Genomic DNA, 25,098 nt, shown 5'->3' with positions numbered 1-25,098 from the left:
TCAGACTGACCAGCGAACACATAGGTCTTGTTCCCAGCCTGCAAGGAATCAGCCGATCTCAGTTAGTGCTCCCGCAGAGAAGACAGAGCTGTACTCAGTTATCCAAACTTGGCTCCTGTTTGCTGCTTAAAATTCCAACTGAATGGATGTCATGATCCCACGGAATGTCAGAACCCGATTCAGGTCCCTTTGAAGAAAACCATTAAAATCACTTCCAGGAAAAAGATGTTGAAATTCATCGACCGCGACAGACCGCAAACTAATTCAGCTTCAAAGCTCATTCAGAGGCCGACACGTGTAACACACACAGAGCCGACACATACACGTGCACACGCCTGCACACACACAAGTTCACTCACACTCACGCGCGTACATACATGTACACACAAATGCATAACGCACACAGGGCCGACCGACAGTTCACTATCAATGGTGATCGGTGTATGGCAGTGTTCATTGGATACATCTGTATACACACGTAACATACACATACATGTGCACGCACATGCAAAATGCACGCAGGGCTGACTATATATACACATGGGCACACGCAGTCACACACGTATGTTGGATGCATCCATACACACACAGGACTGGCAGCTCACTATCAATGGTGATCGATATATGGCAGTGTTCATTGGGTGCACCTGTGCACACACACACACACACACACACATACTCAAACACGCAAGCGTAACACACGAGGGTATGAAGAGAAAGCAACTTCAGATCCTGACTCCTGGGATCGCGGTGAATCACTGTGACTGTAAGCGGCTCTCACTGTCTGTCGGTCAGTCAGATCTGAAATCAGTTCTTACGCACATCTTCAACTTGCCTCGGTGGCTGGAGACGACGATTCTTGCTCTGTTGCACCAGTCACTGAAAACAAAGGAACACAACTAGTAAGTGGCGTTGGAGGGGGCACAGCCGAGAGGGAAACAGACAGTAATAAATTATTGGGGGACGCACACAGTAATGTGTCCAGAGTGCACATGGTGCAAAACGGTAAAACAATATTTGAGGAAACATTCAGTAATAAATCATGATAGAGGGCTCGGTAAGTCCCACTGAGTTACTCCAGCATTTTGTGTCTATCTTTGGTCAATAAGTATCAGAGGGCCTGTCTATCAGTGGAAAGGTAATCTTCTGATAGATAAAATGGTGAGAGGGGCAAAGTTTCAAGGAGATGTGCGAGGCAAGTTGTTTTTCTCGTTGTCACTTTACACGGAAGGTACTGAGTGCCAGGACTATGCAAGGGTGGTGAATCTGTGGAATTCTTGGCCACAGAAGGCTGTGGAGGCAAAGCAGTGAATATATTTAAGGCAGAGATAGATAGATTCTTGATTAGTGTGGGTGTCAGAGGTTATGGGAGATTTCAAAATGCAGGTAGACTGTGAAAGTCAGGTTGGTACTGGACCCTAAGAAAGGGAGTTTGTAGTGTGCCTCCGAGAAGGATTCTTAGAGCAGCTTGAACTGGAGCCTACCAGGGAGAAGGCAATTCTGGATTTAGTGTTGTGTAATGTACCGGATTTCATAAGGTAACTCAAGATAAAGGAACCATTAGGAGGTAGTGACCATAGTCTGCAATTTGAGAGGGTAAAATCAGAAGTGTCAGTGTTGCAGTTGAACAAAGGGGACATTGAAGGCATAAGGGAGGAGCTGGCCAAAGTTGACTGGAAAGGGTCCCTAGCAGGGATGACGGTGGAACAGCAATGGCAGGAATTTCTGGGAATAATCCAGAAGATGCAGGATCATTTCATTCCAAAAAGGAAGAAAGATTCTAAGGGGAATAAGAGGCAACCGGGTCTGACAAGGGAAGTCAAGGACAGTATAAAAATAAAAGAGAAGACTTATAACATAGCAAAGATGAGTGGGAAGCCAGAGGATTGGGTAACTTTTAAAGAACAGAAGGTAAGCTGGCCAAGAATATAAAGGAGGATAGTAAAAGCATCTTTAGGTATGTGAAGAGGAAGAGATTAGTGAAGACAAATGTGGGTCCCTTAAAGACAGAAACAGGTGAATTTATTATGGGGAGCAAGAAAATGGCAGACGAGTTGAAAAGGCACGTTGGTTCTTTATTCACTAAGAAAGACACAAATAATCTCCCAGAAGTACTAGGGTACAGAGGATTGAGGGTGACGGAGAAACTGAAGGAAATTCACATTCAGTCAGGAAATTGTGTTAGGAAGACTGATGGGACTGAAGGCTGATAAATCCCCAGGGTCTGGTCTGCATCCCAGGGTAGTCAGGGAGGTGGCTCTAGAAGGGTCTCGACCCGAAACGTCACCCATTCCTTCTCTCCCGAGATGCTGCCTGACCTGCTGAGTTACTCCAGCATTTTGTGAATAAAAGGTGGCTCTAGAAATTGTGCATGCATTGGTGATCATTTTACAATGTTCTATTGATTCTGGATCAGTTCCTGTGGATTGGAAGGTAGCTAATGTTATCCCACTTTTTAATAAAGGATAGAGAGAGAAAACAGGGGATTATAGACCAGTTAGCCTGACATCAGTGGTGGGGAAGTTGCTGGAGTCAATTATTAAAGATGTAATAACGGTGCATTTGGAGAGCAGTAACAGTCAACATGGTCCAAGTCAGCATGGATTTATGAAGGGGGATTCTTGTTTGACTAATCTTCTGGAATTGTTTGAGGATGTAACAAGTAAAATGGATAAAGGAGAGCCAGTGAATGTAGTGTATCTGGACTTTCAGAAAGCCTTTGATAAGGTTCCACACAGGAGATTAGTGGGCAAAATTATAGCAGATGGTATTGGGGGTAGGATATTGACATGGATTGAAAATTGGTTGGTAGACAGGAAACAAAAGGTAGGAATTAATGGGTCCTTTTCAGAATGGCAGGCAGCGACTAGTGGGGTGCCGCAAGGCTTGGTCCTGTGACTGCAGCTATTTACGATATATATTAATGATTTAGATGAAGGAATTAAAAGTAACATAAGCAAATTTACAGATGACACAAAGCTGGGTGGCAGAGTGAACTGTGAAGAGGCTATGAGGATGCAGGGTAACTTGGGTAGGTTGGGTGAGTGAGCAATGTATGGCAGATGCAGTATAATGTGGATAAATGTGAGGTTATCCACTTTGGTGGCAAGGACAAGGCAGATTATAATCTGAATGGTACCAGATTAGGAAAAGGGGAAGTGAAACGAGATGTGTGTGTCCTTGTACATCAGTCACTGAAAGTAAGCATGCAGGTACAGCAAGAGGATTTGAGTAGAGGAGCAAAGAGGTCCTTCTGCAGTTGTACAAGGCCCTGGTGAGGCCATACCTGGATATTGTGTGCAGTTATGGTCTCCAAATTTGAGGAAGGACATTCTTGCTATTGAGGGAGAGCAGCGTAGGTTCACGAGGTTAATTCCCAGGATGGCGGGACTGTCATATGACGCAAGAATGGAACAAATGGGCTTGTATTCACAGGAATTTAGGATCAGAGCAGATCTTATAGAAACATATAAGATTATTAAGTCAAGTCAAGTCAATTTTATTTGTATAGCACATTTAAAAACAACCCACGTTGACCAAAGTGCTGCACATCTGATTAGGAAAAAAGAAAAGAAACATACAGTGGCGGGCAGCAAGACATTGGACAAGCTAGATGCTCCCGATGTTGGGGGAGTCCAGAAACAGGGGCCACAATTTTAGAATGAGAGCGAGGCCATTTAGAACAGAGATGAGGGGAAAACTTCTTCACCCACAGTTGTGAATTTGAGGAATTCTCTGCATTAGAAGGCAGTAGAGGCCGATTCACTGGATGCATTCAAAAGAGAGTCAGATAGGGCTCTTAGGGCTAGCGGAATCAAGGGATATGGGGAGAAGGCAGGAACGGGGGAGATTGTGGATGATCAACCATGATCACATTGAATGGCGGTGCGTACAGGCTCGAAGGGCCGAATGGTCTGCTCTTGCACTAATATTCTATGTTTCTCTGTTATGGGGAGAAGGCAGGAGAATGGAGTGAGGGAGAGATGAATCAGCCATGAATGAATGGCGGAGTAGACTTGATGGGACAAATTGCCGAATCCTACTCCTGTCTCTTATGATCTTATGAACCATATGTGGCTGTAGAGGTAGATGTGATAATGGAGTTTACGAGGCAGTAGATAGGCACATGGATATGCAAGGAATGGGGAGATATGGATGATATTCAGGTAGATAAGCGATGGTCTTGTCATCATGTTCATTGTGTGCTGAAGGGCCTGTCCTTGTGCTGTGCTGCTCCATGTTTTGTGTGTCGTTGCTTCACTCTCTCTGAGACTGCGTCGCTACAAACCATTGGTTTCGGTGACTTGCACCTGGCCACCTCTGGCCCAGATGTCGGTGACGGCCGTCATGACCGCCAGGCACCTGCCAAAGTCTTCGGCCGGACACCGGGCGGCGAGGGAGGAGAGTTTGCGAGCTACCTTGAGGGCCTGGCGGTATCGCTCCTGCTGCACCTTGGCCCGCTCCCTCGGCGACGCGGGCGGGAGCTGACCGCCGAGGAAGTGCTCCTGCGTCCAGCGAGCGGCGCAGAGCGAGGGCTCAAAGAGGTCGGAGCCCAGCAGCCGCCGGAGAGCCAGGACGTGCCGGCAGGGGAGCCTCATGGAGGTGCGGAAGGCACACTGGCAGCTGGCCTGGTCCGTCACCAGGGCCCGGCGCCGGCACACGGGCCAGGCCCTCTCGGCCTCCACGCTGAGAAAGGAGACCGACTCTGCTTCCTGCAGCTCCGTCCGCACCCGGCGGAAGGCGAAGTCGGTGAGCAGCGCCCGGTAGGAAGACTCCGCGGAGTTGTCCTCTGGCCCTGCGGGGGGCTCACTCTGCAACACCCGCTGGTCGCACTCGGCCCGCAATATGTCCACGGACTTCAGGAGGTCCCGGGTGAAGGAGGTCACGTCGGAGAAGTCCTCGACCGCGGCCGCCAGCCTCTGGCTCATCACCTGCACCCGCTGGAGGGTGCTGGTGAGGTAGCTCTCGTTCTCGTGCTTGAAGCCCTCCACCCACTGGCGGCGGGACCCGTGCCACGTCTTGTGGAAGTAGTCGACGGCGCTCTCCGCGTTGGAGTCCAGCAGCTGGCGGTACAGCAGGTCGTAGTCCTCAGTGGACGTGGCGTAACACATACTGTGCAGGATCTGCAGCAGCTGGCTCCTGGCGGGAAGAAAGGGAAGAGGAGACAAGGTGAGGAACCTCCCGGTGCAGCACGGTGGCGTAGCGGTAGAGTTGCTGCCTTACAGTGCCAGTCCCAGGATCCATCCTGTCCACAGGCATTGTCTGTGTGGAGTTTGTACGCTCTCCCTGTGACCATGTGGGTTTCCTCCGGGTTCTCCGGTTTCCTCCCAAGTTCCAAAGACGTGCAGGTTTGTACGTTAATTGGCCTCTGTAAATTGTCCCGTGTGTAGCCCAGAACTAGTGTGAACCAAAGATACTAGAGGAACAAGATGGACCACTCCATTGAAATCGCCTATACTGAAGTGTAGTGTGCAAAGGAACGGAACATCCGCCATTTTAGTAAGCAAAACCCGCCATTCGTTCTGCCTCTCGCAGTGTAATCAGTGTTTTGGGGGAACAGTATGTGTGATGATACCATTAAAAAACTGAAAAGATCTCATCTATCAATTCATAGATTTTTGTTATCTTTCTTTTTAAATGTTTCTACAATTTTCTTCCCACTAAAATGGAGCCATGTCCTTCTACGCTTTTTAAGGTCGAGTGGTCTATCTTGTTCCTCTAGTATCTTTGGTGTGAACGGGTGATTAATGGTCGGTGTGGACTCAGTGGGGCAAAGGGCCCGTTTCCAATCTGTATTTCCAAAACTAAACCAAACTCTCACCTCAACAGTCCCCGCCGGCTACAAGAGAAACTCCAACGTTTCTTTCCCTACGAAAAATAAAGTGACCTCCTCAATGACTACTGAACAGTGGAGTCAAACAGCACGGAAATAGGCCTCTCGGCCCAACTCATCCTTGCTGACCAACATGCCCCATCTAATGCTGACCAAGATGCCCCATCTAATGCTGACCAAGATGCCCCATCTAATGCTGACCAAGATGCCCCATCTAATGCTGACCAGATGCCCCATCTACAGAAAGGGGAGAGGAGGGGGCAAAAGGGGAAGGAACAGGCAAAGGGGGAGAGGAGGGTGGAAAGGAGGGAGAGTGGGGCAGGGGTAGACTGGATTGTGCAGACCAAGTTGAGGAATGAGTCGCACCCTTATCTGACCCACGCCGTGACAGGAGGAGGAATATTTGGGATAACCCAACCTCCCCCTCCCCCGCCTGCTCCGGTCCCACGACGGAATCACAATGCCAGAGCTTATTGTTGCCCGATGGTGGAGGAGAGGGGAAAGGAGGAGAGTAGAGGGAAGGAGAGGAGGCGGGAGGAGGAGAGTAGGGGGAAGAGTGGAGGACGGGGAAGGAGGAGAGGAAGGGTGAAGGAGGAGAGGAGTGGGTGAAGGAGGGGAGGAGTGGGAGAAGGAGGGGTGGAGTGGGTGAAGGAGGAGAGGAGTGGGTGAAGGAGGAGAGGAGTGGGTGAAGGAGGGGAGGAGTGGGTGAGGAGGAGGAGGAAGAAACAGGAGTAGGGGAAAGGAGAGAAGGGGCGGAGGAGAAGGAGAGAAGGGGCGGAGGAGAAGAGGGAGATGGAGGAAGGAGGGGGAGAAAGAAAGAAGGGAAGGAGGAGTGGGTAAGAAAGAAGGAAAGAAGAAAGAGAGAGAGGGCAGAGAGTGGAGGAGATGGGACATGGGTAGACTGGATTGTGCAGAGGGATGAGAGTCACAACTTTACCAAACCAACACAATCTGACAGGAGGAGGAATATTTGGGCCCCCCCACCCGCCCGCTCCGCTCCAGCCCCACGAGGGAATGGCGGTGCCAGTGCTTACTGTTGCCCGGCGGTCACGTGCAGCTTCTCGGCGGTCACGTGGTCCTGGAAGACGCTCAGGGTGTGGGCGAGGCAGGCCAGCAGCTTGCAGTGGGGCAGCACGTCGGTCACCAGCTCCCCGTCACACGCCTGGCCGCCGACCACCACCGCCCGCGTTCCCTCCGCCGCCGGGTTCTTCTGCCTGAAGATGCGCAGAAGCTGCCGGACGGTCTCGCGCTCCTCGCTCTGCAGGAACCACAGGCACGCCAGCTCACTCTCCCCGTTGCCGTCGATGGCCAGCAGCAGGTAGGTGGGCAGCCACAGGCCCGCCCAGCTGTAGGTGGCACCCACCAGCAGCACCTCGGGGAACCTCTCGAAGGTCTGCTTCATGCGGCCGTCCTGGTAGTAGATGGCCTGCAACACGTTGGCCTTGTTCACCACCACCACCACCGTGCCCTGCAAACAAACGCAGACAAGAGTTATAGAAACACAGAAAATAGGTGCAGGAGGCCATTTGGCCCTTCAAACCAGCACCGCCATTCACTGTGATCATGGCTGATCATCCACAATCAGTAACCGGTGCCTGCCTTCTCCCCATATCCCTTGATACCACTAGCGCCTAGAGCTCTATCTAACTCTCTTTTAAATTCATCCAGTGAATTGGCCTCCACTGCCTTCTGTGGCAGAGAATCCCACAAATTCATAACTCTCTGGGTGAAAAAGTGTCTTCTCACCTCAGTTTTAAATGGCCTCTCCTTTATTCTTAGACTGTGTCCCCTGGTTCTGGACTCCCCCAACATTGGGAACATTTTTCCTGCATCTAGCTTGTCCAGTCCTTTTATAATCTTATACGTCTCTTTAAGAACCCCTCTCATCCTTCTAAACTCCAGTGAATACATCCCCAGTCTTTCCTCATATGACAAGAACAGGCAGAACAAGGGACTGACCCACTCTCACCCTGGCCACAAACTCTTTGAAGTAGAAACACAGAAAATAGGTGCAGGAGTAGTCCATTCGGCCCTTCGAGCCAGTACCGCCATTCAATATGATCATGGCTGATCATCCAGAATCAGTACCCTGTTCTGGCTTTCTCCCCATATCCCTTGATTCCATCAGCCCTAAGACCTACAGTGCATTCATAAAGTATTCAGACCCCTTCACTTTTTCCACATTTTGTTACATTACAGCCTTATTTTTAAATGGATTCAATTCTTTTTTTTAAAATCATCAATCTACACGCAATACCCCAGAATGAAGCAAAAACAGGTGTTTAGAAATTTTTGCAAAGTATTTAAAAAGAAATAGCTGAAATATCACATTTACATAAGTATTCAGACCTTTGCTATGATGCTCAAAATTGAGCTGAGGTTCATTTTGTTTCCATTGATTATCCTTGAGATGTTTCTACAACTTCATTGGAGTCCACCAGTGGTAAATTAAATTGATTGTACATGATTTGGAAAGGCACACACCTGTCTATATAAGGTCCCACAGTTGACAGTGCATGTCAGAGCAAAAACCAAGACATGAAGACGAAGGAATTGTCCGTGGACCTCCAAGACAGGATTGTGTCGAGACACAGATCTGGGGAAGGGTATAAAACACTTTCTGCATCATTGCAGGTCCCGAAGAGCACAGTGGCCTCCATCATTCCTAAATGGAAAAACTTTGGAACCACCAGGATTCTTCATAGAGCTGGCCACTCGGCCAAACTGAGCAATCAGGGGAGAAGCGCCTTGGTCAGGGAGGTGACCAAGAACCCGATGATCACTCTGACAGAGCTCCAGAGTTCCTCTGTGAAGATGGGAGAACCTTCCAGAAGGCCAACTTTATCTGCAGCACTCCACCAGTCAGGCCTTTATGGTTGAGTGGCCAGACGGAAGCCATTCCTCAGTAAAAGGCACATGATGGCCTGCTTGGAGTTTGCCAAAAGGCACCTAAAGGACTCTCTGACCATGAGAAATAAGATTCTCTTGTCTGATGAAACCAAGATTGAACTCTTTGGCCTGAATGCCAAATGTCACGTTTGGGGGAAGCCAGGCACTGCTCATCGCCTGGCCAATATCATACCTACGGTGAGGCATGGTGGTGGCAGCATCCTGCTGTGGGGATGTTTTTCAGCGGCAGGACCTGGGACACTAGTCAGGATCGAGGGAAAAATGAACAGAGCAAAGTAAAGAGAGATCCTTGATGAAAACCTGCTCCAGAGCGTTCTGGACCTCAGACTGGGGAGGAGGTTCACCTACCAACAGGACAATGACCCCAAGCACACAGCCAAGACAACGCAGGAGTGGCTTCATGACAAGTCTGTGAATGTCCTTGAGTGGCCCAGCCAGAACCCGGACTTGAACCCGGACATCTCTGGAGGGACCTGAAAATAGCTGTACATCGATACTCCACATCCAACCTGACAGAGCTTGAGAGAAGAATGGGAGAAATTACCCAAATACAGGTGTGCCAAGCTTGTAGCGTCATACCCAAGAAGACTTGAGGCTGTAATTACTGCCAAAGATGCCTCAACAAAGTACTGAGTAAAGGGTCTGAATACATATGTAAATGTGATATCAGTTATTTCTTTTTAATTACTTTGCAAAATTTTCTAAACACTTGTTTTCACTTTTTTATTATGGGGTATTGTGTGTAGATTGATGATTACAAAAATAATTTAATCCATTTTAAAATAAGGCTGTAACATAACAAAATGTGGAAAAAGTGAAGGGGTGTGAATACTTTCTGAATGCACTGTATATCTAACTCTCTCATGAAGCCCTCCCCTCTGGGCACATCCTGACACAAAAACAGCCTCTCCCCACGAGTGGTAGGTCTAGTTAACAACCACTCTACACCACTACATTCTGGTCTGTAAGACAAACAATTATGAACTCTCCAAGTGCATTTTAGATATTTACACGTGCAATATTTAGCAAAGCTGCCACTCTTACACTTGCACTTTTTACTCTTGCACTTTTTTTTACATTGTTTAATTATAATGTTTTTTTTAATTGTCTGCTGTCTTGTGTTTTTATCACGTGTAGTAAAGCACCAAGTCAAATTCCTTGTTTGTGTACAAACTAGGCTGATAAATTGAGTCTGATTCTGAAATGGATTCTGAACAAAGCACTGGTAACGCACAGTGGCAGTGGTGAGGTACGTTTGCCTTCATCGGTCGGTGCACTGAGTACAAGAGTCAGATAGTCAAGATGCAGCTCTATCAAACTCTGGAGAAACAAGGATCTGCAGATGCTGGTTCATGACAAAAGACAAAGTGCGAGAATAACTCAGCAGGTCAGGTAGTATCTCTGGAGTTTCCCCTCGCCCCTGACTCTCGGTCTGAGTAAGAGTCTTGACCTGAAACGTCTCCGATTCATTTTCTCCAGAGATGCTGCCTGACCCGCTGAGTTACTGCAGCATTTTGTGTCCATCTCCAGTGTAAACAAGCATCTGCAGTTCTTTCCCACACATGTCTGGAAAACATGGATACGTGATATTTCAGGTTGGGACCCTTCTTCAACTAATTGTGGCGGGTCGGGGGGGAAGAAGAAAGCTGGAAGAGAGATGGGGGCAGGACAAAGCCTTGCAAGTGACAGGTGGAGGAAGGAACTGCAGATGCAGCCTGGGTGGGGTGGGTGGGGTTACAGGAGGGAAGAGTCAACTAAAGAGAGTGTGGCACAATCCAAGAGCAATCCCATGAGAAAGTATTGGGGACACAGCTGTAGAGTTGCTGCCTTACAGCGCTACAGACCCGGGTTCCTTCTTGACTGTGGGTGCGGTCTGTACGGAGTGGGATGCTGGTCTGTGGGAGGAGTTGGCTGCGCCTAACGGCTGCGGCTCTCTGGCAGTCTGTTGTCTTTTTTTCTTTTTTTTTGTTTGTGTCGGTGTTGGGATGGTTTTTGTTTCTGTTTTTGGCTGTGTATGTGTGGTGGGGGTGTGTGGTGGGGGTGGGGGTGTGGGGTGGGGTGGGGGGGTGGGGCGGGGGGGAAACCTTTATTTTATTAGGTCTCTTCCCCGGGGCGCGGCTCGGCTGCGGGCCTTAACATTGCCGGCGCAGCTCGGCTGCGGGACGTTTCAGTGCCCGGTGCGGCTCGGCTGCGGGCCTTAACATTGCCGGCGCAGCTCGGCTGCGGGACGTTTCAGTGCCCGGTGCGGCTCGGCTGCGGGCCTTAACATTGCCGGCGCAGCTCGGCCGCGGGACGTTTCAGTGCCCGGTGCGGCTCGGCCGCTGGACTTAACATCGCCCGGTGCGGCCGCGGGACGTTTCAGTGCCCGGTGCGGCTCGGCCGCGGGACGTTTCAGTGCCCGGTGCGGCTCGGCCGCTGGACTTAACATCGCCCGGTGTGGCCGCGGGACGTTTCAGTGCCCGGTGTGGCCGCGGGACGTTTCAGTGCCCGGTGCGGCTCGGCCGCGGGACGTTTCAATGCCCGGTGCGGCTTGGCCGCTGGACTTAACATCGCCCGGTGTGGCCGCGGGACGTTTCAGTGCCCGGTGCGGCTTGGCCGCTGGACTTAACATCGTCAGCGCTGTTCGGCCGCGGGACGTTTCAGTGCCCGGTGCGGCTCGGCCGTTGGACTTAACATCGCCCGGTGTGGCCGCGGGACGTTTCGGTGCCCGGGGCGGCTCGGCCGGGGGGCCTTCCATCCCCTTGCGGGGGCTGTGCGTGTCGTTTGCCTCGGTAGGGGTCGAGCTGCCTGTCCGTGGGTGCGGGGGGAAGAGAGGGGAAGTTTTGTTGCCTCCATCACAGTGAGGGGGTGTTTGGAGTCACTGTGATGGATGTTTGTGTTGGGGTCGGGTGTCCTGTGTTCTTTTCTTTTTGCTGTATTTTGTGTGACTGCTGAAATTTCGCTCGGTGTTGTGCCGAGTGACAATAAAGTGTTGTTATGTTATGTTATATGTTATGTTTTTACTTTTATGGGTTTTCTCCGGTTTCCTCCCACACTCCAAAGACTTCCAGGATTGGAGGTTACTTGGTTTCAGTAAGATGTAAAAGGAAATGGCCCCTTGTGTGTGTAAGTTAGCGTACAGGATCATCGCTGGTCAGCTTCAACTCGATGGGCCGAACGGCTGTATCTCTGAAGACTAAAAGTCATTGACTATCCCAGGGGAGAGGAGGGAGTGATCTAGTGACAAGACAGTGCACTATCATGAGATGGGGGAAGGAGGATCCACACCCAATCCTCATCCATTTATTTGGAGTATTGGGAGCAGTTTTGGCCCCATGTCTAAGGAAGGATGTGCTGGTGGTGGAGAGGGTCCAGAGGAGGTTTACCAGAATGATACGAGGAATGTCAGGGTTACCATCTGATCAGTGTTTGAAGGCACTGGGCCTGTACTCGCTGGAGTTTAGAAGGATGAGGAGGGGCCTCGTTAAAACTTACCAGATAGTGAAATGCCTGGGTAGAGTGCATGTGGAAAGGATCTTTCCACTCGTGGGAGAGTCTAGGAATCATGGCTGATCTATCTTTCCCTCTCAACCCCATTCTCCTGCCCTCCCCATACCCTTTGCTGCCCTTACTAATCAAGAACCTGTCAACCTCTACTTTATAAATAGCCACAGTCTTGGCCTCCACAGCCATCTGTGGCAATGATTTCCACAGATCCATCACCCTCTGACTAAAGAAGTTCCTTCTCATCTCCTTTCTAAAGGAACGTCCTTTTATTATGAGGCTGCACCCTCTGGTCCATGACTCTCCCACCAGTGGAAACATCCTCTCCACATCCACTTTATCCAGGCCTTTCCCTATTCGGTAAGTTTCAATGAGGTCCTCCTTCATCCTTCTAAACTCCAGCGAGTACAGGCCCAGAGCCATCAAATGCTCATCATACGTTAACCCAATAAAGGGGTGATCCGCATTATTCCGGAATGAAGGAAGGATGCAGGATAGCCCAGGACAAGAGAGGGAGAGGTGCAAACCTGGAGCAGCCGGTTAGGCCTGGGACAAGTGAGGACACCTTCACCTACCTTGATTCCTGATCAGTACGGGTGTCAGAGGTTATGGGGAGAAGGCAGGAGAATGGGGTTAGGAGAGAGAGATAGATCAGCCATGATTAATAATAATAATAATAATGCATTACATTTATATAGCGCTTTTCAAACACTCAAAGACGCTTTACAGGGATTTCTAGAACATAGAGAAGAAAATAAATAGATAAATAAATAAACGAACAGAGAAAGGAGACAGAAGGTGAGGTGACGGTCAGTGGTTGAAGGCAGTGCTGAAGAGGTGAGACTTCAGTGATGTTTTGAATGTGGTGAGTGAGGAGGAGTCTCTGACGGTTTGGGGTAGTGAGTTCCATAGGGTGGGAGCAGCGATGGAGAAAGCCCTGTCCCCCCAGGATCTGAGTTTGGTCCGGATGGGGGGGACAGGAGGTTGGCAGCAGCAGAGCGGAGGGTGCAGGTGGGAGTGTGCCTGTGGAGGTCAGTCAGGTAGGATGGGGCTAGGTTATGGAGGGCTTTGTAGGTCATGAGGAGGATTTTGTACTGGATTCTCTGGGGGATGGGGAGCCAGTGGAGCTTGTAAAGGACAGGGGTGATATGGTCACGGATCGGGGTGTGGGTGAGTAGACGGGCAGCGGAGTTTTGAATGTATTGAAGTTTACTGATGATTTTTGAGGGTGCGCCATAGAGGAGGCTGTTGCAGTAGTCCAGACGGGACTGACATGACAGTCTCTGAATGACAGAGTAGACCTGATGGGCCGAATGGCCTAATTCTACTCCTATTCCTTATGACCTTACCCTTGACGGCTGCCAGTATGGGCACCATCATCTCCAAGACGGTTTTGTTGGCCTTGAACTCGACCCATTTCTCTTTGCGTGCGGGGCTATGGGCATCCTCATCAGCGAGCACCTTGCCGGCAACCTCCCCCAGCTGCACCTGGACACCCGCTCCATTACTCCGCAGCGAGACGATGGAAGTGGGGTCCACGCGCAGCGCTGTAACAAAGCGCCTTTGGTGCCGGAGCCTCTCCTCCTCTTCCTGTGGGGTTCAAGCAAGGTCCTAGGGTCAGTTCATCCGGTTTGGAGGTCAATTGTCCTCTGTAAATTGCCCCGAGCGTGTCGGGAGTGGATGAGAAAGTAGGACAACATAGAACCAGTGCACACAGGTGGTCGATGATCAGCGTGGACGAGGTAGGCCTATGTTTCCATGCTGTATCTGTAAACTAAGCTCAGATCCCGTATTAGAACACAGACCAGCACAGGAATGGGCCCTCCAGCCTACATTATCTGTGCCAAACATGATGCCAAGTTGAACTGATCTCATCTCCCTGTACATGATCCATATCGCTCTATTCCCTGAACTTCCATGTGCCTTTCCCAAAGCCTCTTATACACCCCTATCGTATCTGCATCCACCACCATCTCTAGCAGTGCATTCCCAGCCCCCACCCCTCTCTGTGTAAAAATCTTGCCTCGCACGTTAAACCTCCCCCCTCTCACCATATCACTCTGCCGTCTAGTGTTGTACATCTCCACCCTGGGGACAAGCCTCTGATTGCCGACCTTATGTGTGCCTCTCAAAACTTGATATACTTCCGTCGAGTCTTCCCTCAACCTCTGACGCTCCAGAGAAAATAACCCGAGTTTATTCAACCTCCCCCTGTAGCTGAAACCCTCTAATCCAGGCAGCATTCTGGTAAACCTCCTCTGCACCCTCTCCAAAGCCTCCACACCTTTCCTGTAATGGGGCGACTAGAACTGCACATAATACTCCAAATGCAATGTAACTAAAGCCCGATAGAGCTGCATCAATGACTTGCTGACTCTTATATTCAATGCCCCTAGCACAGAAGACAAGCATACCACACGTTTCACCCATACTGGTTAACATATGATGACCGTTTGTCACCACTGGGCCTGTACTCGCTAGAGTTTCGAAGAATGAGGGGGACCTCATTGAAACGTACCGAATGGTGAAACGTTTGGATAAATGTGGAGAGGATGCTTCCTCCAGTGGGAGAATGTCAGACTAGAGGCCATAGCCTCAGAATTAAAGCACGTTCCTTTAGGAAGGAGAGGAGGAGGAATTTCTTTAGTCAGAGGGTGGTGAATTGGTGGAATTCTTTGTCACAGAAGACTGTGGAGGCCAAGTCAATGGATATTTTTATGGCAGAGATAGATGGATTCTTAATTAGTGCTTGTGTCAGGGGTTATGGGGAGAAGGCAAGAGAATGGGGTTAGGAGGGAGAGATAGATCAGCCATGATTGAATGGCGGAATAGACGATGGGGCTGAATGGCCTAATTCTGCTCCTATCACTTATGAGGCCTTCTTCCACACCCCATCGACTTGTGCTGCCTCCTTCAGTGAGCTATGAACTTGAACTCCAAGATCCCTCTGCACATCAATGTTGTTAATGGTCATGTCATTAACTGTATACTCTCTCCTTGCATTTAACCTGTCAAAGTGCATCACCTCACACTTGCTCGGGTTAAACTCCATCTGCCATTTCTCCGCCCCTTTCTGCTGCTGGTCTACGTTCTGCTATCTACTGACAACATTTCTCGCTGTCTGCAACTCCTAATTTTGGTGTCATTAGCAACTTTACTCATCAACCCATCTACATTTACGCCTCGGTCAAATATATATAACGTCCTCTCCACATCTATCCTGGGCGGCGCGGACTTGGTGGGCCGAAAAGGCCTGTTTCCGGCTGTATATATATGATATGATATGATGATAATACAAAATCTCTCTAACTCTGGCCCCAGCCCATTCCTGAATTTTTATCCCTGCCCAATTGACTTTGCCTTCAACAGCTATTTGGAACTTTCTCCCTCTATGTGTCTCTGCACCTCCACAACTACCATGGGGTAAAAACAATCGGACCATATTCCCCATCTAGTTTAGTCTAGTTTCTTGTCACGTGTACCAAAAAGCTTTTTTGTTGCATGCTACCAGTCCATAGAACGACTATCCATGATTACAATCAAGCCGTCCACAGTCGAAATGTGCAGGAAGGAACTGCAGATGCTGGTTTAAACCGAAGATAGATACAAAAAGCTGCTGTAACTCAGCGGGTCAGGAAGCATCAATCTGAAGATGGGTCTCGACCTGAAATTTCACCTATTCCTTTTCTGGTCTGAAGACGGGTCTTGCCCCGAAACGTCATGTATTCCTTTTCTCCAGAGATGCTGTCTGACCTGCTGAGTTCCTCCGGATTTTTGTGTCTAAGCCGTCCACAGTCCACACACAGGATAAAGGGAATAATGATTAGCATCAGATAAAGTCCAGTAAAGTCCAATTAAAGATAGTCCGAGGGTCTCCATTCTATGCCTCTCATGAACAGATATACTTCTCTCAGATCACCCTCAGACACTCTTGCCTCCTTAAACCCCATTATAAGACATTCCTTGAAATCCACCAACTCCACCCAAGTTATAGGTCATCTCCAGAATCCCTGCTAAGGCAGTTCACATCAATTACTTTGATAATGTCCCTGAAAGCTGGAGATATTTTTAGTGTGTTAGAACTACGTGAATAAAACTTGTTACTGTGAGGGAAATGACTAGTGATATTGAGTGTATCAGTCTGACTCTGTTAAACAATGGCAAAGTTGTCAGAGTTCAGAGGCTGGATTGATATCCCAGTGGGGGAGTGTGATATCATCCCATAGAATCACACCGGCTCTTCCACCTACATTGTCAGCAATGACCATCAAGCACCCATCTTGTTCTGTTCTATATGTCGGGGCAGCACGGTGGTGCAGCGGAAGAGTTGCTGTGTTACAGCGCCAGAGACTCGGGTTTGATCCTGACTACGGGTGCTGTCTGTACGGAGATTGTACGTTCTGCCCGTGGGTTTTCTTCGGGAGCTGCGGTTTCCTCTCACACTCTAAAGATGTACACATTTATAGGCTAATTGGCTTGCTAAAATTGAAAGTTGTCCCTGATGTGGGTAGGATAGCGTTAATGTGCAGGGATCGCTGGTCAGCCTGGACTCGGTGGGCTGAAGGGCCTGTTTACACGCTGTATGTCTAAACTAAACAGCAGATTCTAGTTCACGCCAATTCGAGACACAAAAAGACGTACAGGTATGTAGGTTAATTGGCTGGGTAAAATGTAAAAAAAGTAAAACTAAAAATAAATAAAAATTGTCTCTAGTGGGTGTAGGATAGTGTTAATGTACGGGGATCGCTGGGCGGCACGGACTTGGTGGGCCGAAAAGGCCTGTTTCTGGCTGTATATATATGATATGATATGATATGATAATTCAGCGGGTCAGTCAACATCTCTGGAGAAAAGAAAAAGGTGACATTTCGGGTCGAGACCCTTCTTCAGACCAGCCAGAAAGGACCCGAAACGTCACCTATTCCTTTTCTCCAGAGATGATGCTTGACCCGCTGAGTTCCTCCAGCTTGTTGTGTCCATCTTTGTTGCTATGTATTATGTTTTCTTGAACCAATGCTGCACAAATCCCATTTTATTGCAGCCTACAGCTTTAAGTCCCACCGATATGCATAGGTGCCACAGGTAACATTCTCTCACAGGCAAAGACACGGGCAGAGAGACGGGCAGAGTTCTTATAAGCTCGTTGTAAATAATTACGTGGACATATTCTGGATGGCATGTTGGCGCAGCTGTAGTGTTGCTGCCTTACAGCGCTTGCAGTGGCTGAGACCCAAGTTCGATTCCGACCATGAGTGCTGTCTGTGTGGAGTTTTTACGTTCTCCCCGTGACCTGCGTGGGTTTTCTCCAAGCACTTCAGTTTCCTCCCACACTCTAAATATGTACAGGTATGGAGGTTCATTGGGTTGGTGTATGTGTAAATTGCCCCTAGTGTGTGTAGGATAGTGTTAATGTGGGGGGAGGGTAATCGCCGGTCGGCATGAACTCGGTGGGCCGAAGGGCCTGTTTCTGTGCTGTATTGCTGAACTAAGATATTCAACAGCCCAGGATCCAAGGCTGGAACCGAGCGTGTCCAGAACTAGTCCAATGCTGTCTAAAAATGTGGAGAGGTGGGACAACACACACGCACCCCCCCACCCCCCACACACACGCACCCCCCCACCCCCCACACACACACACACATTGACCCGACAATCTGAAGCAGTGGCAGATCCAACAACTCTACCTGGCTGGTGTGTGTGTTCTGCTTTTACCTGCGGCACTGTGTGGTTATGCGATTCATTCATCTCTTTCACCACAAACTTGTTTCCATCCGCAGAGAGACGGACTTTAATGACACAGAGACACTTCATCTTGTTGGTTCTGAAAAAGACAGTGGGAGGCAGTGTGTAAGCCAACTGGGTGAACACCAGCAAACGATAGACACAAAATGCTGGAGTAACTCAGCGGGTCGGGAATCATCTCTGGAGAAAAGGAATAGGTGACGCTTCGGATCGAGACCCTTCTTCAGTTTTGTTTAGTTCAGTTTAATGTCACGTGTACCGAGGTACAGTGAACGGCTTTGTTGCATGCTAACCAGTAAGTGGGAAAATAATACATGATTACAATCGAGCCATTTACAGTGTATAGATACACGATAAGGGAATAACATTTAGTGCAAGGTAAAGTCCAAACAAAGATAGTCCGAGGGTCACCAATGAGGAAGTTTACAGTTCAGGACCGCTCTCTCGTTGTGGTAGGATAATTCAGACCAGCAGTGTGTGGCGATCTTTTACAATCATCACAGAATCCAACAGAAATATTCCATTGACATTGGCCATGAATCAGTGTGAGTGGGAAGACAAGATGGTGTGCTGAATGACTGCCCTTTGACTGATAATAAACTCTTTCACAAACTGGGGGGACTTGAAGCAACAGCTGCAATAAAATGTGATTCATGCAGGATTGGAGTAAGATAACATAGTGCATAACAAAGGAGATGGACACAAAATGCTGGAGTAACTCAGCGGGTCAGGCAGCATCTCTGGAGAAAAGGAATAGGTGACATTTCTGGTTGGGACCCTTTATCAGACTGAGAGTCAATGGAGAGGGAACTAGGGGGATGAAGGGTTACAATGAACAAATGAACAAATGAATGAAAGAACAAATCAAAGCCAGCAACAATGATAAAGGAAAGGTGGAGCCCACAATGGTCCATTGTTGGCGGTGGAGAAGGTGATAAGAAGTTGATACAAACAGTGAAACTAAGCAAGACGACAGTGAAATTAATAGAACGACGAGAATGGGAGAAACTTCTAGTTTACCTCCCCCCTGACTCTCAGCCTTAAGACGGGTGTCAAACCGAAACGTCACCTATTATTTTTCTCCAGAGATGCTGCCCTCCCCGCTGAGTTAATTCACCATTTTGTGTCTATCTTCAGTGTAAACCAGCATCTGTAGTTCCTTCCTACACATAGTACATAACAAGCTGGGTGCTTGATGGTCATTGCAGGCGGAAGACCCTGTGTGATTTAATGGGATAATATCACACTCCCCCACTGGGATATCAATCCAGTCTCTGAACCATAAAACACAAACTATCAAATTGTCAATTGTCCCAAGTGTGCAGGCAGTGGATGGCACAGTGGGACAACATGGATAATGCCGTGTCCCTTGTGTTAACACAGCAAATTGTATGTGACAAGTGGAATAGATAGGGTGAATGCACAAATCTTTTATCTGGGATAGGGGAATCAAGATCCATAGGACAGAGATTTAACATGAGAGGGGAAAGATTTAAAAAGAATGTAAGGGGTAACCTTTTCTGCACAGTGTGGTGGGTAAATGGAACTAGCTTCCAGATGAGGTAGTTGAGGCAGGTACTCTAGCATTTAAAATACATTTGGAAAGGTACATGGAGAGGTTCTGAGGGCAGGCGGGACTGGTGTACATGGGCCATCTTGATGAGCATGGGCAAGTTGGACCGAAGGGCCTATTTCTGTGTTGGATGACTCTACCACTTTATAAAATCCCAGCGAGTCGTAGGTGCGGGTAGGAATGGGAAAATGTGTGGTGGGGGAGAGGGAGAGGTAGAGAGAGAGAGAGAGAGAGAGAGAGAGAGAGAGAGAGAGGTAGAGAGGTAGAGAGAGAGAGAGGGAGAGAGAGAGAGAGAGAGAGAGAGAGAGAGACGTGGAGACGCACACACACACACAAAGATGAATAAAGAGTGCAAAAGAGAGAAAAAAATGAAGAGAGGGGGAGAGAGACAGAGAAAAAATAGAGAAAGAGACAGACAGGGGCAGCAGTAGAGCTGCTGTCTGTCTCTTTCTCTATTTTTGCCTCACAGCGCCGGAGACTCAGGTTCGATCCTGACTACGGGTGCTGTCTGTGTGGAGAATGTACGTTCTCCCTGTGACCACGTGGGTTTTGTCCAAGTGGTTTCCTTCCACATTCTAAAGACGTGCAGGTTTGTGGGTTAATTTGCTTTTGTAAATTGCCCCTCGTGTGTAGAGAGTGGATGAGAAAGTGGGATAACATAGAACTAGTGTGAATGGATGATTAATGGTCGGTGTGGACTCGATGGGCCAAAAGGCCTGTTTCCATGATGTAACTCTAAACAAAACTAACTACCCGGCTAAACATATACAATTAAATTTAAAAGGATAAAACATCTTTAAATAAGAAGGTAGGAAACAGGAGCAGGTGTCGACCATGTTCCATGTTCTCCCACTTTGTCATCCACTCCCGACACACTCGGGATGATTTACAGAGGGCCAATTAACCAAGAAACCTGCACGTTTTGGATATGGGAGGAAACTGAAGCACACAGAAGAAACACAGCTGGTCACAGAGAGGACGTGCAAACTCCACACACGGAGAGCACCCGTGGTCAGGATGGAACCGGGATCCCCGGCGTTGTGAGGCAGCAGCTCTACCAACTGTGCCGCTGTGTCGCCCCTGCAAGTATTTCCTCACCTCTGGATTGTCCTTTTGCCGGATCCTTTGGTCTTGAATAACTTGCCGCCGTGAATGCACACGTAGTCGATCTCGGCGCCCACTCGGAAACCCACCACCTGGGACATGGCTACACGTGGGTCAGATGGAGTTGGCAGACTGATCCCACCTGGAGAGCGGGCACTGAGAATAGACCACAAGCAGCAGCTGCAGGTCAGCCAAGGTAGAACGCATCACAACAGCTCATATATAGAGTTCAAGAACAGCACGGTGGTCCAACTGTAGAGTCACCGCCTCACAGCGCCAGAGACCCAGGATCCATCCTTTGCTCGGATGCTGTCTTTACAGTTTACTTTAGACTTCAGAGAAGAAACAGGCCCTTCAGCCCACTGAGTCCGCGCCAACCAGCGATCACCCCGTATACTAGCACTATACTAAATGATTGGACAATTTACAATTTTACACAAGCTAATTAACCTGCACGTCTTTGAAGTGTGGGAGAAACACAAGATCTCAGCAATGCAATTCTCAGCATTGGGAGGAAAATCACGGGATTGTGGGTCGGGGTTGGGGGCAATCCTTGATTCAGGTAGGCTGCAAATTCCTGGGATTGGGATAATCGCCCGTGTGTGGGTGGGGGGTAATTCTCTGGGTTGGAGTAGGGGCATCTTGCAATGCTCAGCATTGGGATTGGGATAGCATTGGGATAAATCAATCCCTGATTTACATAGAATGCTCATTACTGGGAATGAGATCAAAATTGCCCGTGTGGGTGGGGGATAATTCCCTGGGTTTAGGGGAGGTGCATCTTGCGATATTCCACATTGAGATTGGGAACAATCCCTAATTTAGAAAGGATGGATATTTCTGGCATTGCAATAATAGCCCGTGTGCAGGTGGGATAATTCCCTGGGTTGGGGGAGGGGCATCCTGCAATGCTCAGCATTGGGAGGGATATCTGCGGGATGGAAGATCGTAATAAATCCCTGATTTCAGCAGATGAAAATTCCTGGGATTGGGATAATAATCGCCCTTGTGCAGGTATGGTGGTAATACGCGAGTTCGGTATCTCAACTGCGCATGCCCAGGTCATAGGTCACTCGTGCTAAACATTCTCGCCGGCTGAGCTGCTGCGCGTATACAGACCTGCTTTTCATCCGTATTTTCCAGTTTTGCTTCTTCAAGGTAACACAATGCTGCTTTCAAAACTATTAACTAGGCGTATTTACGGTTAATTTGTACAAAACTACGTTGATTTTGTTGGTTTTATTGCTTTGTGCTTCGGTGAGTGAGCAAAGCCATGCCAATTTTTGTTTGCATTGTAACTTGTACGGTATGTAATGGGCATGCTTACAGGACCATATTTGACTTAACATATGATTGACTTTATTATATATTTTGTTTTATATGTTACTGGGCAAAGCCATGCACATTTGTGCAACTTTGGGCTGTGGGAGTACCACGTATCACCTGAATAAGTGGATGCAGAATGTGTGTGACAGCCACAACTGTCAATTTGCAAAGGGAAACTGTTTCTGCCCACCTCCCTTCAAACACTAGGAAAAAAACTACAGTTGCTAGTTTAAATCGAAGGTAGACACAAAATGCTGGAGTAACTCAGCGTGTCAAGTAGCACCTCAGGAGAGAAGGAATGGGTAATGATTCGGGTAAAGACCCCTTTTCAGAAGTCTGAAGCGAGATACCTAACTCGCTTATTCTCCAGACTTCTGACGAAGCGTCTCGACACAAAACGTCACCCATTCTTTCTCTCCTGAGATGATGGCTGACCCACTGAGTTACACCAGCATTTTGTGTCTACCTTCGATTTAAACCAGCATCTGCAGTTTATTTTCCTCGAGTTTGAAGGCAGGTGGGCAGAAACAGTTTCCTGTTGCAAATTGACAGTTGTGGCTGTCACACACATTCTGCATCCACTTATTCAGGTGATACGTACTACTCCCAGTCCAAAGTTGCACAAATAGACAATAGACAATAGGTGCAGGAGTAGGCCATTCAGCCCTTCGAGCCAGCACCGCCATTCAATGCGATCATGGCTGATCACTCTCAATCAGTACCCCGTTCCTGCCTTCTCCCCATACCCCCTCACTCCGCTATCCTTAAGAGCTCTATCCAGCTCTCTCCTGAAAGCATCCAACGAACTGGCCTCCACTGCCTTCTGAGGCAGAGAATTCCACACCTTCACCACTCTCTGACTGAAAAAGTTCTTCCTCATCTCCGTTCTAAATGGCCTACCCCTTATTCTTAAACTGTGGCCCCTTGTTCTGGACTCCCCCAACATTGGGAACATGTTTCCTGCCATGTGTCCAATCCCCTAATTATCTTATATGTTTCAATAAGATCCCCCCTCATCCTTCTAAATTCCAGTGTATACAAGCCTAATTGCTCCAGCCTTTCAACATACGACAGTCCCGCCATTCCGGGAATTAACCTAGTGAACCTACGCTGCACGCCCTCCATAGCAAGAATATCCTTCCTCAAATTTGGAGACCAAAACTGCACACAGTACTCCAGGTGCGGTCTCACCAGGGCCCGGTATCATATCATATCATATATATACAGCCGGAAACAGGCCTTTTCGGCCCTCCAAGTCCGTGCCGCCCAGTGATCCCCGTACATTAACACTATCCTACACCCACTAGGGACAATTTTTACATTTACCCAGCCAATTAACCTACATACCTGTACGTCTTTGGAGTGTGGGAGGAAACCGAAGATCTCGGAGAAAACCCACGCAGGTCACGGGGAGAACGTACAAACTCCTTAGTGCAGCACCCGTAGTCAGGATCGAACCTGAGTCTCCGGCGCTGCATTCGCTGTAAAGCAACAACTCTACTGCTGCGCTACCGTACCGGTACAACTGGCTTTGCCAGTAACATATAAAACAAAATAAATAACAAGGTCAATCATATGTTAATTCGAATAGGGTCCTGTAAGCATGTCCATTACATACTGGTACAAGTTATAATGTAAAAGAAATTGTCATGATCTCGCTCACTCACCGAAGCATAAAGCAATAAAACCAACAAAATCATCATAGTTTTGTACAAATTAACCATATATACACCTAGTTAAGTTTTGAAAGCAGTATTTTCTTACCTTGAAGAAACAAACCTGGAAAATACCGATGAAACGCAGGTCTGTATACACACAGCAGCTCAGCCAGCGAGAATGTTTAGCACGAGTGACCTATGACCTGGGCATGTGCAGTCAAGATACCGAACTGGCTTATTCTCCAGGTTCACACTGGGAGCATCCTGCAAGGACCCGCATTCAGAGGGAAATCCCCGGGATGGGAGATCTGGGGGGGGGAGGGACTGAGGGAGGGGCAATCCCTGACTTAGATAGGATGGAAATTCGTGACTTTGGAATAATAACCACCCATGTGCGGTTGGTGGGATAATTCCCCAGGTTTGGGGAAGGGGGCATCTTGCAATGTTCAACATCGGGTTAGGAGATTGGGATCAATCCCTGATTTAGAGAGGATACAAATTCATGGGATTGGGATGTAAATGCCCGTGTATGTGTGGGGGATAATTCCCCAGGTTTGGGGAAGGGGGCATCTTGCAATGTTCAACATTGGGATAGGGGGGTCGGGATCAATCCGATTTAGATAGGATACAAATTCATGGGATTGGGATGTAAATGCCCATGTATGTGTGGGGGATAATTCCCTGGGTTTGGGGTGGGGGCGTCTTGCAATGTTCAACATCGGGATAGGGGGTCGGGATCAATCCCTGATTTAGATAGGATACAAATTCATGGGATTGGGATGTAAATGCCAGTGTATGTGTGGGGGATAATTCCCTGGGTTTGGGGTTGGGGCGTCGTGCAATGCTCAGTATTGGAATGGAAATCCGCGGGATAGTAGATTGGGATCAATCCCTGAATGAGGTTGATGTAAATCCCTGTGATTGGGATGAAACTGCCCGTGTGGGGGGGGGGGGGGGGCGGGTTAATGAATGGGGACGGGGGGGGGCGGCTGCAGCTCCAGCTCCAGCCCGGTGGTCGCGGTGCAGGATTGGGACGATCCCGGATCCCTGGGCCCAGGGATGGGGTTTCCCGCGTATTTGGCGGCGTCTGACGCGCAGCCGCGGCCCCGGCGCTTTGTGGCGGCTCCGCTCCGCTCCGCTCCGGGCCCGGCCCGAGGTTGGCGCATGCGCTGCCGGCACACGGGCACCGCTCTCAGAGCCCCCGGGTCACCTACCGGTCAACACTGAGCGGCCCCGCCCCCCCCGCTCTCTCTCTGGGTCACTCTCCGCCCCCACCCCTCGACATCCGTGTCCGGGCCGCCGGGTCTCCGCTCTCCGGCCGCTCCTCATCCGCCGGTACCGCCGGCCGCCCTGCACATGCGCACTGCCGCCGCCCGCACGTCCCCAGCCCGACCTGCACATGCGTACTGCCGCCGCCCGCACTGTCCCCGGCCGCCATGCACATGCGCACTGCCGCCGCCCGCACGTCC

General features: G+C 49.1%; 1 protein-coding gene across 1 annotated transcript; it reads right to left on the bottom strand.

Moving 5' to 3' along the window:
• Positions 1 to 367: 367 nt before the first annotated feature.
• Positions 368 to 25,073, bottom strand: LOC144602909 (zinc finger SWIM domain-containing protein 1-like). Its single transcript, XM_078416031.1, has 6 exons — positions 24,905 to 25,073; positions 20,640 to 20,787; positions 17,939 to 18,047; positions 6,868 to 7,301; positions 4,289 to 5,139; positions 368 to 879 (listed from the first exon to the last, which is right to left on the bottom strand). Exons 1-6 carry the CDS (start codon positions 25,071 to 25,073, stop codon positions 827 to 829), a joined length of 1,764 nt encoding a protein of 587 aa, XP_078272157.1. The 3' UTR covers positions 368 to 826.
• Positions 25,074 to 25,098: the final 25 nt, after the last annotated feature.

The sequence above is a fragment of the Rhinoraja longicauda genome, chromosome 19 (assembly GCF_053455715.1).
Source record: "Rhinoraja longicauda isolate Sanriku21f chromosome 19, sRhiLon1.1, whole genome shotgun sequence".
NCBI classification, from domain to species: Eukaryota; Metazoa; Chordata; class Chondrichthyes; order Rajiformes; family Arhynchobatidae; genus Rhinoraja; species Rhinoraja longicauda.
The sequence above is the reverse complement of the archived record's forward strand: the minus strand, read 5'-3'. Positions and strand labels throughout refer to the sequence as shown.